At 42.5% G+C, this 17,198-nt stretch overlaps 1 protein-coding gene across 3 annotated transcripts in view; it reads left to right on the top strand.

Annotated features, from left to right (window-relative positions):
• The window catches only part of PGM1 (phosphoglucomutase 1), a 69,895-nt gene that overhangs the window by 26,077 nt on the left and 26,620 nt on the right, over positions 1–17,198 (top strand). Inside the window, exons 1-5 of one of the 3 annotated variants that reach the window (XM_044944898.1) lie at positions 5,448–5,834; positions 11,246–11,408; positions 11,754–11,900; positions 13,365–13,490; positions 16,367–16,557. In XM_044944898.1, coding sequence (XP_044800833.1) covers positions 5,535–5,834; positions 11,246–11,408; positions 11,754–11,900; positions 13,365–13,490; positions 16,367–16,557 — 927 coding nt within the window. In that variant the 5' untranslated portion in view covers positions 5,448–5,534. Of the gene's footprint in view, positions 1–5,447; positions 5,835–11,245; positions 11,409–11,753; positions 11,901–13,364; positions 13,491–16,366; positions 16,558–17,198 lie in introns of those variants that run through there. The other 2 variants (XM_044944897.1, XM_025288556.2) reach the window with 2 other exon arrangements.

Raw genomic sequence — 17,198 nt, 5'->3', positions numbered from 1 at the left:
CCCAGTTCTCATGTCTCATGAGTCTGCAGTCCTTACTCTCTTGAGAAGATCCATCTAACTGATATTCTGCCTGAAACTACTCTGAATTCTTTTCCAATTCTGTGTATCAGATTCCCAGCTCTTAGATGTGCCTCAGTGATCCAGAGACGGATCTGCATAATAGCTCTCTCGTGTTCCCATGTATTCTCATGTCTGCCAGTTACAGTTCTATAGATATTCTCATGACATGAGGTCCCTGCCCCGCAGCTTCTGAGTTTATCTGTCTTCCCAGTTCAAAGACTAACTAAATCTGACTGGTACACTTTTGAGTCCTAATTCTATATTCCTAGAGGAGAAAATATGAGTGATCCAGCTTTGGTCAGTTGTCTGCCCTTGATGATCATGGCCTGAGTCCCACAGTAGAAACATGGCCCTAGGAGTCCACCTTTGTGGGGTGGGGTCAGGGCCAGTTCTTAGAGAAGAGAGTGAGCAGAAGGGGTCAGAGGAAAAAGAGGTTGTTTGGATAGTGTCTTCATGTTGGAGGAGAGTAACCTACAGAGCCCAAACTGGCCAAGGACTCAGAGTTGAAGAAGTCTTATGCAAGAGGAGCAGCTCTGGACAGGGTCGCAGAGGCCAGGATCCTCAGATCCACCTCAGCTGCAGAGGGACTCCTTTTTGCAAGCCTTGGTTAATCTTTTTCCAGTCTCTCCTTCTCTAAACCATTTGATACATTACTGGCAGCCAGTCAACTTTGAAAAAAAAAAAAGCAGTTTGTATTCCTTCTGCTTAAAAATATCCATAGCTTCCGGTGCCTACAAAATAAACCTCACTGTGGTTCATGAGACTGTGTAACCTTGTCCCAGCTACTTCTCCAGCCTCACCCCATCGCTGCAGCCTCTTGAGAGCCACAGTCCTGTCCAGGCACCGCTGGGACATAGACAGTCGTTGTGAGGCAGGTTATCATCATCCTGTTTTCATCCTCAGGGCATTGAGGATGGAAGGGTGAGGGGCTAACATTTACTGATAATCTACTGGATGCCAGACACAGGTCATAAGTGTTTTCATACATGTTGCCCGATTCAGTACTGAGAACAACCTTCATTGTGATCCCTAGCTTACAGATTCAGGTCAGTTAAGTGAATTGCTCAATATTGTACCTCTCATATATTTTAGAAACCAATATATATATTTTTTAAATGAAGGATAATTGCTTTACAATGTTGTGTTGATTTCTGCTCCACATCAACATGAACCAGCCATAGGTATACATATGTCCCCTCCCTCTTGAACCTCCCTCCAACCTCCCAGTCCATCCCACCCCTCTGGGTTGTCACAGAGCACTGGGTTTGAGCTCCTTGTGTCAGGCAGCAAATTCCCACTGGCTGGCTATTTTACATATGGTAATGTATATGTTTCAGTGTTGCCCTCTCCCTCCCCTACTGTGTCCACAGGTCTGTTTAGAGTCCAAGATTTGAGCCCTGGTTGTGTCTGGCTCCTGAACCTGTGGTCTTTGCATTATCCTGCAGTGTCTCCTCTGTGGCAGGCATTCAGTGCAAGCTTACTTACTGTTGGTTGGAGAAATGAATGACTTTTCCCAGCTTGTGATTCCTGTCCCTGGAATCACAGATCATAAGTGTTTTCGTACATGTTGTCCAATTCAGCGCTCAGAACAACCTTCACTGTGATCCCTAACTTACAGACTTGGGTCAGTTAAGAGAATTGCTCAGGATTATACCTCTCATACATTTTCGAAACCAATATATATTTTTTTAATTGGAGGATAATTGACCCCAACACTCGGGCAGGCACCTGCAGCATCATAAGCATAGGGTTTTGGCCTGGGGGTGGGGGTCTGATGATCCCTGCTGCTTTCAGCCCAGTTAGTAGTTTACTTTCTAGTGCTTCTGCTGAAAGACAGGTTACCAGTTCTAAATAATGTGCCCATTCCTGTGGCATTTACTAAAGAATAATTCTTGATGTGAAGAGGTGAATCTTTTCAGGCCTTGGGTCCCACTCTCCCATGAGCCCTGGGACATGGCAGTTAGCGATCCAGTAAACATTTGTCAGTGGAAAAAAAGAAGGATAGAATGAATAAAGTATTGGCAAGTCTTCTGTTTCTGCTGTTTTCTACTAGGAAGGCATCACTGCTGATCAGAGTGGAAACTGGAGTCTTTGCGAGGCTGGGAGCAAAGGGGTTCATAACTCTGCCATTGTGAAATTGATTGGACCCAAGACCAATATGAAAGTTTCTTGTCTGAAGGGAATAATCCTTAAATCCCCCATATGGTTTAAATGTAATTTGTGTCATTGTGAAGGAGTACTGGCGAGGCAGGCGAATTCATTAGGCCAAATTGGGTTCGCTATGCTCGACAGTAACATTTCTGAAGATGAAGTTCAACCTTTGCTGGAGAGCTCAAACAAATGAGTTTCTTAATAGCTGTCCCACTTAGTCTGAGCGTCTTCGGAAGCTTAATGTTTTTAATGCTTCTCCTTTTTTACCACACTTCACAGTCCATCTAACATTGCTGCTTCTGGTAATATTTTTATATGGGGTTGAGTTCTATAGTGTCCATAAAATTATGACTCAGGCCCATTTTTAGAATAGAAGCTTTTTTAGGGCAAGTATTATATCTTTTTGGTTTAGTTTTGCATGCTGACAAACACCATGCCAACACATGTAGTTGGTAAAACATTGCTCTTTGCTTTGAGGTACCAAACTCTCTCCTTTGGAGCCTTAGGCTTGATGTGCACTTGAATTGCTAGGTATTCATTGGCACGTGCAGGAGCCATGAGAGATGAGAGTCTTTCCAGTCCATGCCTCACTGTGAAGCTGGCTCACATGCAGTGAAGTAAAGAAAAGTGTATGTGTCCATAAGGACATTCCATCCTAGAGGGGGTCTGGGTTCGCCTAGTGACCCGATTCCCCAGGTTTCATACATAGGACTTCTCAATGCTCAAACGCTACGGTCTATTTCCATTAGTGTTAAATAATGTTTTAAATATGAAGATGCTCTGCTGGAGAGGAATATTTAAAAGGCTTCAAAGTGAGAGACCATCAAATAATGAACCCTGAAGTGGCATATCAGCTGTTTGGAGAGATAGGGCTGGAAGAGCAGCAGCATTATGAAGTTTGCAGTGATTCTTTTAAACTATTTTAGAGTCAGAGGAGTTACATCTGGAATACTTTCTGTATCAGTCAGTTTTTAGGTGGTGATAAACCTGCACAAGGCCTAAGAATAGGCTTATTTCTGGAGAAGTATGGCTTTTACAACTGTTTCGATGTGAAGCAATATTTTTAGAAACAAATTTTGGTTGGTACAAAAACACACCGATAAGCGGAGGTGTTCTAGTATCTGATTGGTCACTGTCTTCAAAAAACAAAACAAGCATTGCCATGCTTTGAAATAACACCCGTCAGATCTTATGCTACAAATAAACTCACTCTGATGCTTGTGGGGTTTTTTTGGTGTGTGTGTTGAACATCTATTTTGAATTTTCATAATTGTGCCTTGAGTCTTTATGATTTCTCGTTTTATGGAATTTATTTGCACTGACCATAAACTGTAAATAAAATAAGTAAATGTATGGGAAAAGCCCATAAGAGAACAGTACTCTCCCTAGCTCTGGATTCAGAAAGAGCTTCGAGAGAGAGTGGTCAACCACCAGCAGAGAACATGCTGAAATGTGTGAGCAGAGAAGCTTTAGTGGGGATGTTGGAGCCCCTTACAACCAAGCGTTCCTGAATCTTTGCTGGGGTTTCAAGACCTCGTTAAGGAAACTACCAGTTACTTGGTTGATTGCTCTGTGTTATTCTCAATGAAAAAACTGTTGAGTTGATATTTCAGAAATATGGCTCTATTATTAAATATGTCAAGACATATATACTGGTGTAATTTGTGAACCTATCAAAAACAAGAGAAAACTGGCCACCGAACTGTAAAAATATGAATTTAAAAAGTGCATTTGTAGTAAGTTGAAAAACACTGGGTGTGTAGACTACTAAAGCAAGCTTACTTCACAAGAGTTTTAATTTTAAAAATGCAATAAGGGGCAAAAATAAGCTATAAAATATAATTGTCTTTTGACTGACTGGTTTTCAGCTTAATAGATGTGTCTTGTGAATTGTGTTAATGTTATGTCTTGAGGTCCTGCTTGCAGATGGGCCAGCTCCATTTGCCATATGAAGGAGACCAAGGCTCCCTTGGTAGTGGGGTGCTTTCTGCTTATGGCTTATTAGTTCTTGGTCCTGTGTGAACAGCACCTGGAACAAAGAGACATTCTTGCCTCATAGAAGGCTGTCTGCTGCTCCCAGGGCCTGTCTGCTTTTGGACCTGGCTGGACAAGTTAGTAGGACAATACCCAGATTTTTGTTTTTCGAGGGATTACTACTTTTCCCTTGAAAACCTGACTTTTATGCGCACATCAAACTCCCCAGACATGTGGCATAACTAGTCTCCATTTACTTTCCAAGTCTCCTTAACAGGTTCACCCAAACCTTGACAATGTGTTGTTCAGTTGCTCAGTCCTGTCCGACTCTTTGTGACCCCATGGTCTGCTAGGCTCCTCTGTCCATGGGATTCTCCAGGCAAGAATACTGGAGTGGATTGCCATGCCCTCCTCCAGGGGATCTCCACAACCCAGGGATCGAACCCAGGTCTTCCGCATTGCAGGCGGATTCCTTACCATGTGAGCCACCAGGGAAGCCCTGTTCATCCCTACTTTTCTATGAATTCACAGGAATGACCAGTTGTTGATCATTCAGGGCATGTCTGTGAGTCTCTATTCTTCTCGAATTGAATACTATTTAGTTAAATCTTTGGTGGCCAATGAATAAATCTATTCTGTTTGATGCCTTTTCTCCCTTCTAACTGGGATTGCATGTGGAAAGTAAAAAAAAAAAATCACTTGAGTATCAGATATTTGAGTATCAAAATGACGGTGATGAAAGGAAACCAGAGGTAACTGAGATCCGTCATTTCCATTTTAAGACTGACCTTTAATTTGCGAGATGGCATGAAACAACTTTAGCTGCAGATGGCCTTATCAGAGATGACTGCCAGCGAGGCTCTGGTTTAAGGGTGTCAGTGGCAGCGGGAGCCACACCAGGGCGTCTTGTTCACGAACCTGCTCCTCAGGACTGCACTTGCTCCGCCTTTGCCTGGCTCTGGGAGGGGAGTCTGGAAGCCACCTGGTGTTTGTAACTGAAGTCTGCTGCACACAGCACCCTCTGGACCTATCTCCACCCTAACAGGGGAATGAGGCAAAAATAATTGAAGGGTATTTGGCGTGGTTGTGGGCAGAATGTCCTCATCAAAACAACACTGAAGATCTGCTTTGAGTGTGGGTGTGGGTGGGTGTTTGGTCATTCACTTTTTCACATGGGGCGACGACAACAGGAATTAACCCCGCTTCCTCACTGAGAGGGATCATCCAGGCAAGATCTCTGTTTTAGTTACTCGGGTGACACTGTAGCAGCTTCAGGTTGGACAGACTATTTTGGGGACCCTTGATTGCTTTCTGGACACCCTCGCTGAGCCAAGTGGTGGAAATGAAAGATGAGTGATTTTGATGAATGGATTTCTGGGAAATACAGAAAAATGGAAGAAGGTCCTCTCCCTCTGTTGACTTTTACTACGGCTCCCTACTATGACCAGAAACCAGGAACTAGTGGATTACGGAAGAAAACCTACTATTTCGAGGAAAAACCATGCTATCTGGAGAATTTCATCCAGAGTATATTCTTTTCCATAGACCTAAAAGACCGCCAGGGAGCCTCACTGGTGGTTGGTGGAGATGGGCGGTATTTTAATAAATCGGCAATAGAGACAATAGTGCAGATGGCAGCTGCCAATGGGGTTGGTATACGATAAGTATTGCTATGTTTCTGGCTCTCCGTATAACCTCTTAATTCTGCAAAAATATACCCAAGTACAAAGATTTGTATGTTGTATACACCTCAATGCTACTAACATCCAATTAAGTTTGATTGTGACTTCAGAGATTGTATATTGTGATATTACCCCTGAAATTACACTTGTCGCATTGGGATTTGGGAATGTAAACTCAGTTTCTTATGCTCTGTGCCTGTTGCTTGAAAATGTACCTGTTGCTTTTAGACATTTAAAGCTCACCCCAGCCTTAAGCTGTCTTATCTACATTCTAACCAGTTTTGAGGGGCACTCTGTCCTGCGTAGGAGGCTCTTAGGAGCCACGGAGAGAGGGAGATTTTGTTTTCTTTCAATGGCTTCCTTGTTGAAGTTCAGTCACTTGTCAAACAGGAAAACAAAAGCCAGGGCATGCTGTTATTTGTGGATCCTGGTAGTCGTGCAGAAATGCTGGGAGAGAACTGGAAAATGTTAGGTGTGAGCCTTCCAAGAGGACCTGTTAGAGGGGAACCCACTTATAATGACCTTGGATACAAAGAAGTCCTGTGTGTGGTGAATTTGTGCAGCAGGGTAGAGATAATAACTTCTGTGAGCCTATAATATAAGGAGGCTCTGCTAAAGCTCTGCATTGTGAAAAACTGTGTTGGCTGAATTAACCAAATCGGAAGGAATCTTGCACCAGGAAGCATTGATCTTGATAATCTAACAATTTGCACAGTCTCACTGATTTACAGGAAGGCAGGCATCAGAACATTGCTGTTTTTGCTCTGCAAATTCCTCCGTGGGACCAAAAGTACATTTTTAGTGTTTTAGATTACACTTAGCAATAATTTGGAGCACATAGTCCTTCAGTACTTATAAACTTTAAAACTTTGTTTTATTTCCTTTCTCGAAGTGATTCTGAGAACATAAAATTTAGCATTATAACCAAGTGCATTAGGCATTTATTTTCAGTGTATTTTAACAATACACTAAGCAGGTGTAATTGCAAAAGTCAAATTTAAAAAAATAAAAAGCATATGTTAGTTACCAAATTCTATTTAGAAGAGTTTGTACATCCTATTGTTATTAATGTGAGATTCCCTTTGTACCCAGTTTCAGAATCTGAATGCTTCTCATGTAAAATTTGCTGATAAAGCACTCAAATATGAAATTATGATGCATACACATTTTTAAGATAAAGTGTGACATGCTGTAAATTTCATCTTTGAGGAGAGCTGCAAAGGCAATGGTATTAAGATGCTTTTAATCTTTTGGGAGAGAATGAATGAAACATTATTTCTCTGCGTATATCTAGATTGTTGAGTGGATCTGGTACACTGTCCCCTTTGCTGTGATATATTTGGCTCCATTTCATTTTTGTGCAAAGCAGAAGGATGTGGAAGGGGTGGTTGGAATGTGTAATTCAGGCAGACCCTGCAGACTTTCTCAGATTTACGATCTGAAGGTTTGCTAAATAATGCATTTAAGTGCTAATAATTGACTAAATATGGTAACTGCCTATTTGTTAGAGCTGTGGCAGCCCAAGCAATATTTTCAAGTCTTTTCAAGGACATTCCTTATTAAAAATAGTGTTGCATTTGAAGCACTTGTGCTACGCAGCTGAATTACGTAAAACGTTTAGTGGACCGATAAAGCACTTTCATCTGATGAAACCTATCAAATCCTATTTAGTTTGATTTCTTTTTCTAACATACCCTAAGTTCTATTTTAACATCCCTTTGATTGTGGGCAGAATTTAGGGAGGCAATCTAAAGGAAAGATAATTTATTGCCACAGATTTTGGTATTAATAGAAGTCAGGGTTCTTTCCTCAGTTTTGTCAATACCCACTATACCCATGAGCCGATTCTAAGAGAGCTTTTCAGCCTGGCGAGCTACATGGAAATAATTTCATTTTTTCCCTTTAGTACACTTTTATCTGGTACGTTTATGGATAGTAGAATACACTTTGCCTTTCCTTTTATTTGCACAGAGCTGTCTACAGTTACAGGCGATTTTAATGTACAAAATAAAACATTGGTAGGGTCTCATTTATGGTACTGGTATCTCATTCAGTCCCCAGAGATTTATCCTTGAGATAATTTTAGAAATGAGAATAGAACCTGTATGTATGACTGGCAGAGCAAAGAAAATGGAACCTTTTGTTTGTTTGTTTTGTGTTTTGGGGAAACATAAGCAAACACCAAGCCCTAGTTTCAATTGAAAGGAATATTTTAATGTTTGCTCCCTGTCATGGTTAACTATAAAATGTTGAGGGAGAAGGAGGTATCCAGTTTAGCAGCAGGACTTGAGTTACACAGAAGGGAGTGGTGGGCAAGAGTAAGGGCAGGAAACACTTTTTGGTGAAGGACTCTCAGTGCAGGGCTGAGGGCTGAGGGGGTGTCTCTAAGTTGGTAGACATTTGGGACCCAGGGAAGGTTTTTTTTTTTTTCCCCTTTTTTGTGTTAAAGTGCATTTGTGTGTTAGTCACTCAGTCGTATCCAACTCTTTGTGACCCCATAGACTGTAGCCTGCCCAGCTCCTCTGGCCATGGGATTTCCCAGGCAAGCATACTGGAGTAGGTTGCCATTTCTTCCTCCAGGGGATCTTCCCTACCGAGGGATTGAACCCGGGTCTCTTGCATTGCAAGCCGATTCTTTACCACTGAGTCACCTGGGAACCTCGTTGTAAGGTATATCTAACACAAAATTTGCTGTTTTAACCATATTTAAGTATGCAGTTCAGTGGTATTCATTACATTTATAATGTTCTGCAACCATCACCACTGTTTCCAGAACCTTCTCATCATCTCATCTAAAACTCTGTACCCACTAAACAGTTAGTCCCCATTCTCTTCTTCCCCCCATCCCCTGCCAACTTTGGTTCTTCTTTCTATGAATTTGCCTCTTCTGTGTCCTTCATATAAATGGAACCATCCAATACTTGTCCTTTTCTGTCTGGCTTATATTACTTAGTGTGATTTTCTCGAGGTTCACCCATGTTGGAACATGTATCAGAATTTCCTTCCTTTTAAAGGCCAAGTAATATTCCATTGTATGTATATACCACATTTTGTTTATCCATTCATCTTTCAATGGACGTTTGGGTTGTTTCCACTTCTGGTTATTGTGAATAATGCTTCTGTGAACATAGGGGTGCAAATACCTGTTTGAGTCATTGCTTTCTTTTTGTGTCTATACCTAGATGTGCACCTTCTGGATCATGTGGTATAGGGAAGGTTTTTGAACAGGGGAGGAACACAGTTAGAACTATGGTCTAGAAAGCTGAACTAGGTGGGCCTGGTAGGTCAGATAGATTCAGTGAGATAGAGCAAAGGAGGTGCAGGTGGGAGAGAGGCAGGGGAGATTGAGTCAGGAGCTTAACAGTGCTCCAGACATCCTTAAGGGGAGGAGGACAATAGAGTAATATCTCCCAAATATCAAGTTGAAGATGAATATTCTTGAGCAGAATTCATGGGAAAGAGTCTGCTCTGGAAGGTCAGCTATACCTGTTCTTGGGCTCAAGAGAAAGAACCTACCGTGGGCTTCCCTTGCTTCTCCTGATTTTCCTACTCTTACTTCCTGGTATAATTCTCTCAGTCTTGGACCATTACTGACTGCAGATTTCACCATAAGGAATGGTAGAATTATGGGGTCACCTGTGTGGCGTGGCTTAATATTCATTTATCAGCTTCCGCTTCTATGTTAAGCACATACGAGATCGAAGTAGAAGTCAGTGTGCTTGATGCACAAACACAGTTTTCATATTACTCCACCAGTCACTGTGGCTGCTTAAATCGCCATCTCTAAGCTCCTCTCATCAAAATTATGGAACCGCTCAACCACAGAGCAGTTTTCATCAGAACGGCACCCAGAAACTGCCGGAAGCGTGAGATGTTACCATTTCCACTGTATTGAGTCAGGGAGTTACCACTTCCTGAGGGAGGCAGGACATAAGAAATATATTAGAATAACAGAAATTGTTCAGGGATAGACATACAGGAGCCAAAAGGGGCCTGGAATGAAGTGGCTGCTTCCTGGGAGGTGGTTGATAATGGAGAGATTTAATTATAAGCCAGTCAAGCTGTTAGTGACCTACAGGAAGGTGGCAAAGCTAACAATCCCAGAAAAACCTCCCCAGGGAATCCAGGTATCTTATTGGCATCTTCAGTATTAGAAACGCATCTTCCACCATCAAGTCATTTCTTCAACTGCATTTATCTTGGGTGGGGCAAGAAGAAATAGCAACTGGAAAACTTAAATACATCCCTGTGTCTTCAGAGGGGAGGGTGGAGGAAGGGCACAAACTCCTCCTTTTTAAAATCTTTTCATGAAGCAGTCACATTTCTAGTCAGAGGCACTGACGGAATTCCCTTCTTTTCCGACTTGCATCATGTTGAAACAGATATAAATTACAATCATTTCAGTAAGGAGCTGTGCTTATAGATACCGTCTGTGAAAGATATGGGCAGGTGAGTTAAGAACCAGCCTGTAGCTCCTTCATGTAGGTGGTCCTGGCTGGTTTACCCAGTAACAGTCCCAGCATTCCCTGCCTCAGGCCCAGGAGGAAGCCCAGATACACCCTAGTGTGGATAGGTGTGTTCTACTTTGAGGAACCCATTGTATTAGGTGTGACATGTATACACAACCATGTGTGAAATAGCTAGTGGGAAGCTGCTCAGGGAGCTCAGCTCAGTGCCCTGTGATGACCTAGAGGGGTGGGATGGTGGGGGGAGCTCCAAGAGAGAGGGGGTATATGTATGCATAGAGCTGATTCACTTCATTGTACAGCAGAAACTAACACAGCACTGGGAAGCAATTATACTCCGATTAAAGAAAAATCCAAGCTTGAATGGCAATAAATTTGTGAGATACATTTTATAACATTTCTTCATACAAAGTTTGCCCCTTTTACTTTTTTAGATATTTTAGTTTACAAAAGCCTCCTCTTTGGGTTAGAATTCCTTTAACTAGTCAAATTTATAGTCTCTTTTCCAATTTGGATTGAAAGTATGATTGAAGTGGATAAAAATGTGGGTTTTCCCACAGATTTATAAGGTATCCAAATTATGAACCCAATTTGGAAAGGCCCTGTTTTCTTTTCTTGCCAGAACCTTATAGCACTCCCAGATCATACACTATAAAGTCCCCCAAAACTATCTGAAGAAATGGCTTTTGTTCAGCAATGCTGATTCTATTTCAGTAATAGTATTACTCAACAGTGACTATAAAATACTTCAATATAATAATACTAATAACCCAAGCTGTTAGACGTTCATTAAAGGGCATCATTTTGGGTCCAGTAGAATATTTCTTTGTCCATCTAGCTGTTCTGGTGTCACTGTGTGGTGGCTCTGGATTTATTGATGTTAAAGTGTGTATTCTGGCTTTCTTCTCCTAGATTGGTCGCTTGGTTATTGGACAGAATGGAATCCTCTCCACACCTGCTGTATCATGCATCATTAGAAAGATCAAAGCCATTGGTGGGATCATTCTGACAGCCAGCCACAACCCAGGAGGACCCAATGGAGATTTTGGAATCAAGTTCAATATTTCCAATGGAGGTGAGTTTGCTGTCATTTTAAGTACAGCCAATGTTATGTTCTTTAGGACAAACCGATAACCGAGGCCTTGGAAGGTCAGGATTCTGGTTCTCGTCCTTAGCAAGAGAGTTTTTTGTTTCCTTTTGGTGAAAATGACATGCTTCTCATTTTGCCATACCTGAATATGAGATGCTCTGCATGAATGATCATTAACATATTTTCTTTTAGAAAATTCTGATACTTTGCTGCTTGCATGATGGCATGGCAGATGCACTAGTGAAGAGGAATTAGTCGATGAGCTTTGTGTTCTTTGTATTTCCATGTCAGCTATACAAAATGACCTACTGTTTGCTGTTCGGTTTCCAGGTCCTGCCCCGGAAGCAATAACTGATAAAATTTTCCAAATCAGCAAGACAATCGAAGAATATGCAATTTGCCCTGACCTGCACGTAGACCTTGGGGTTCTGGGAAAGCAGCAGTTTGACCTGGAAAACAAGTTCAAACCCTTCACAGGCATGTTCACTCTCCTCCTCTCTTGCCCACTTCTAGCTCCAACTTGAAGGATTTGCCTTTCAAGGTTTTAATAAAGTGGGTCTTTATCTCTGGAAAGATTGTGGTCACCAAGCGTTGCATGCATAAATTAGCAGGTCTGGAATTGGGTTTGGGAGTCTAGAGACCTGGGCTGTCTGGGCTCTGCTGGGGATCAGCTGAGGGACCTTGGGTGAGTCAATTCTAAATCTCTCAGCTTCAGTTTTCATACCTATGAAACGTACAGCCTTGACGAGAAGACCTGTGACATCATGTTCATAGCTGTCTTTTATTGAGCTTTTATTATGTGCCAGGCTCTTGAGATGCATTATCTCATTGGATTCTTACATTAGCCCTGTGAGGGCAGCGCTGTTACTATTCGCTTTTTCCAGATGAGGAAACAAAGACAGAGAGAACTTAAGGAACAGACTCAGGGTCACATCATCGGTGAGTGGTAAACCAGGGTTCAAATGCAGGTGTGAATGCACATAGCCAGTGAGTGGCAAACCAGGGCTCAAATACAGGTGTGAGAGATTCCAAAGCCTGGCCCTTGACTTCATTTTCAGTAAAATCAACTTAGACCATTTTGGGGGCTAAATTTAAACTCCCTGTATAGCAGCTGTGGTAAACATTTTATTGTTGAATGATAATGTATGAAATAAATGTTTACAAAGTTATTCATATTAATGCGAGGATGAGATGGTTAACAGCGTGACTTGTGTTTTGACTTTGCTCTCACATGTATTCTTTCATCTGGACTGCAAGTTTGTGGGATGCATTTTGTGTTTGAACCTACCCAGAAGGACAGACAATTGCATCCCAAGGAAGAGGAAGGGGTGCTTTGGTATATCTTGAAGACATTATTAGGGTTTAGAAAATACCAGTAGAGAATTTCTTAAACATTTCATGTTTTGAAAATGTTCAGACCCCTGAAAATTCAAGAAGACTTAGTTCTTATGTATGTTTTATTCTTTTAGCAGTGCATGCAAAAAGTGATTCATTAAAAAAATTTTTTCTCTGCTTTTTACCATTAAGTCTTCATGGCAATGGGCCTGGAAAAAGTAAAGTAGGTGTTACCTTTTCTGTTATTTTTTGACACTAAAATACACTTCCTGGAGATGAATCAACATGGCAGTAGAGCAGTTTACCATCAGGCAATCCTCTGTCAAAATTCCTCAGTGTGCCGCGTCCCAGCTGTGTGGGCTAGTTACTTAAACTTTCAGAAGTTGAACTTGCTCGTCTATAAAATAGAACTGATAACATTTACCGCTCAGGAAATTTGTGTTAGTTTTGAATAAGAGATCATGTAACAGCCCTGGCACATTGGAGCTGCTCCTTATGTCCTTTTAAGGTAGCAATTGTATGTTTACAGCCATATAATCATTTCAGAGGATAATATTTCAAAAAGTGTTTAGTTCCTCCATCTTTTAATGTTGCTTGTTCTCACAGTGGAAATTGTGGATTCGGTGGAAGCTTATGCTACGATGCTGAGAAACATCTTTGATTTTAACGCACTGAAACAACTACTTTCTGGTCCAAACCGACTAAAGATCCGTATAGACGCCATGCACGGAGGTATGGAGCCCTTTCTCTTCTTTTCTCTCAAAGCTATGAAGCAGCTCTCAACTTTGTGTATCACGATGCCTTAACAAGCCTTTTCTTAAGGCTGTCTCTGGCAGCGTTTACACCATTACTTTCCAATCATTTCAGAGTAATATTCACAGATAAAATCTTAACTGTATGCAGCAAAAATTCCTCATGGTAAGGTAGTGTGACGGTCAGTGTTTCCACATTAAGCAGCAGGTTTTGAGTAACATGCAGCTATTTTTGTGGACTCTCCCTCCCCCTCAGAAGATGCCTTAGATTCTTCCTGAACGCCCCCATCTATTCCCAAGGGGAGCCATGGTTTGCTAGATCTGATAAATGTGCTCCTGAGCCGCACACCCCAGTTTCCTGTTCCCACACGCGCCTTTTCTTAGAAGCTGACCAGAGCACGCCGAGGGTTCAAGTCAGGAGCAACAGGATGTATGTCTCTCCCTCTTCTTCCTCTGTGGGTTTTGTGGCCAGATCAGTAGAGGTGGCAGCCGTCACCGAATCAGAGCCGTGAGGTTCTCTTGATGTAGGAATATGGGAATTCCTGAGCCCTTGGCTTGTTTATTTGTTTTGTGATAATTTGGAAGTTTAGGATCTTTTTCTTAAAGATATATTTATTTGTTTCTTATTGTTGACTGAATCAGGTCTTAGTTGCAGCACGTCGGGTCCTTCCTTGTGGCACACAGGTTTCTCTCTAGTCATGGCGGGAGGTGCTCTAGTTGAGGTGTGCGGGCTCAGTAGTGATGGCATGTGGGCTTAGTTGCCCCGCCACATATGGGATCCTGGTTCCTCGACCAGGGACCAAACCCACGTCCCCTGCATTGGAAGGTGAATTCTTAACCACTGGACCACCAGGGATGTCCCTAGAATTTTAGAATCTTTGAGTGGCAACGATTTCCCCTGGTGCCGGAATCCATCTGCCTGCCTAGTTGGGGAAGACTTTCTGCCTGTGCTTGAACCCTTCCTATGATCCTGTCCAGGTCCTTCTGTTACACTGCAAAATTTGTTAGAAAACTTCTCCTGGTGGCCTGAAATGGTCTATCTCTGGAACTTCTTCCTTGGGTCCTAACTTGCCTCTGGAATCTCACAGAATGGGCCTCCTTTATTCAGACAAAGGCCATTCTGACTTTTCAGAACATTCAGTAGCCATGCATTGATTAGCTACTACATGTATGCTTGTGGGTGTGGGTGTAGTCAGGGATTCTGTAGACAATGGCACCCCACTCCAGTACTCTTGCCTGGAAAATCCCATGGACAGAGGAGCCCGATGGACTGCCGTCTATGGGGTCTCGAAGAGTCGGACACGACTGAGCGCCTTCACTTTCACTTTTCACTTTCATGCACTGGAGAAGGAAATGGCAACCCACTCCAGTGTTCTTGCCTGGAGAATCCCAGGGACGGGGGAGCCTGGTGGGCTTCTGTCTATGGGGTCGCACAGAGTTGGACACAACTGAAGCAACTTAGCAGCAGCGGCAGCAGCAGACACTTCCTTCAAAGAGCTTGTGATGCTTGGGGAGATGAAGTGATTAAGAAACCAACCACTGCCAGGCCAACAAAATGAGGGTTATATAAAATTTCAAGTATTCTCCTTGGGGTGTGGAGGAAGGCGCAGTTTGACTGAAGGTATAAAGAGAGGTTTTCTGGAAGAAGTGGCAACCAACTCAAGCTTTTATGAAAGAAAGATGTAAGGTGGTGGAAACTCCAGTGATGGTTATACCCAGCTGAGGCAGTGGCTGCAGCCAACGCATAAAAGATGAAAAGGAGATGTCACATTAGGGGAATGAACAAAAGCCTTGGCTGGCTCAAGTATGGGGCTTGTGATAGTGTATTTCCTAGGAGAAGCTGGTCTCCAGGCTGACGTCTTTCTGCAAGCCTTTCAGTTGTTCCTCAAGAGTCTCAGTTTCTATGCCCCTCACAGCTCTGGCTGCCTTGTCCAAATTCTGGGGTGTGTCAGTAGCCTCCTTAGCACGCCCCCAATGGGAGACACGTACTCTATACCGTCCTGACCTCTACCGCATATATTGGTGTTAGAACCTTCCTTGGTTGAAAGCATTTAGAGATGAACGTTCTTGATCGTAGCGCTAAGTGTCACTGTGAAGTATGTGACGGGTTTGCCCTGTTGTGTGTTGTTACTGTGTTTTTGTTTGTCTGTATCCTTTTAATCAGCTTGTTGGATAGCTTGATAGAGGGGAAAGATTAGGACTCTGAATCCTAGCTCTCACTCCTACTATCTGTGTAAGTTTGGGCAAATAGCCTCCTCTCAGAACCTCAGTTTTCTTATCATAAATTGGAGGTGGTAATCGTAATATACAAGCCTTTATAAAATATGGCCTGTTGCTTGTTCTCAGTGCCTCATATCTATTAACTCATTTAATTCTCACATCTACCCTGTAAAGGTAGCTTTACTATTATTATCCTCATTTTGCAGTGGGCATAGATGGAAGCCCAACAGAGAGATTAAATAGCTTAAATAACTTTCCCCAAAATGGTACAGCCAATAATTGACAGCTGAGATCTGAACCCAGACACTCTGATTCCAGAGTCCAGGTTCTTAAAGCACTAAGTTGTAGCACCTCATGGGCCTTTTTGAAGGACTGAGAAAATGTTTAAGAAGCACCTGTATAGCAGGATCTTCATAAAGGTTCGCTTCCTTCCCTTCTCCCACTCTTTCCTAATCCCTCATTATTCCTACTTGTAGAACTTTCCACTCCAGACTCATCTGCCCACAAGCCCTTGAATACAGTTTGCACGCTCTCTGCCGTTTGTGCCATTCTCCCTAGATTGCCTCTACCTAGTCCCCAGTCCTCACCTTCTGTAATCAGTTTCATCTCTGGTTCTTCCTATCATGCTCTGCGTAGTCGTGGGACCATATGTGAAAAAAATCCTCTGTGAAGAACTCGGCGCCCCCGCGAACTCGGCAGTGAACTGCGTTCCCCTGGAGGACTTTGGAGGCCACCACCCTGACCCCAACCTCACCTACGCAGCTGACCTGGTGGAGACTATGAAGACAGGAGAGCATGATTTTGGGGCTGCCTTTGATGGAGATGGGGTGGGTACCAGTGCATTTAAGTGAACTCTGATGCAGGCCAGCCCTAATGTGCTAAATGGGGGAAAAGCAAGCCCTGCAGCCTGGAGCGCAGTTAAGCTCCCTCATTGGACCTGGAGTCAGGGCTCAATTATTAGAAGACCCTCTTGACAGAATGACTTGAAGTGGAACCATGTGTCTAGTGTTTGCTGAGAAGGGCAGGGTGCTTGGGGCCTGGTTATCATGTCATGACTGGTGCTCCATGAGCTGACTGGGTTCTTTATCTCCATCCTTAGGTAGATTTTTGCTCTTAGCCAGCAGCTGGATCCTTGTTCAGTCTCTGGAAAGGGTTTTGGCCATATGATATACCCATCTATTCATTCACATTAGCTGAAAGATGAAACTATAACGAGAGAATTAACAGTTTATTCTTTAGCTACCATTAATATTTGAAATAAACATGCTCTTTTATTTGCACTGGTGAATATTTAACAGACAAGGAGGGACAGTTTCTTAGAGATAGTGAACACTGCACATATTTACTTGCTTAAAAATATATTTTGGTGGTTGCTATTGTTCTTTAACATCAGCTAGAATTCATTGTTTCCTATAAAATAGGCTTTCCAATAGTAATATTTGGGGAATATTAATATTTGGGAAATAGC

The sequence above is a fragment of the Bubalus bubalis genome, chromosome 6 (assembly GCF_019923935.1).
Source record: "Bubalus bubalis isolate 160015118507 breed Murrah chromosome 6, NDDB_SH_1, whole genome shotgun sequence".
In the NCBI taxonomy this organism is placed as follows: Eukaryota; Metazoa; Chordata; class Mammalia; order Artiodactyla; family Bovidae; genus Bubalus; species Bubalus bubalis.
The sequence above is the reverse complement of the archived record's forward strand: the minus strand, read 5'-3'. Positions and strand labels throughout refer to the sequence as shown.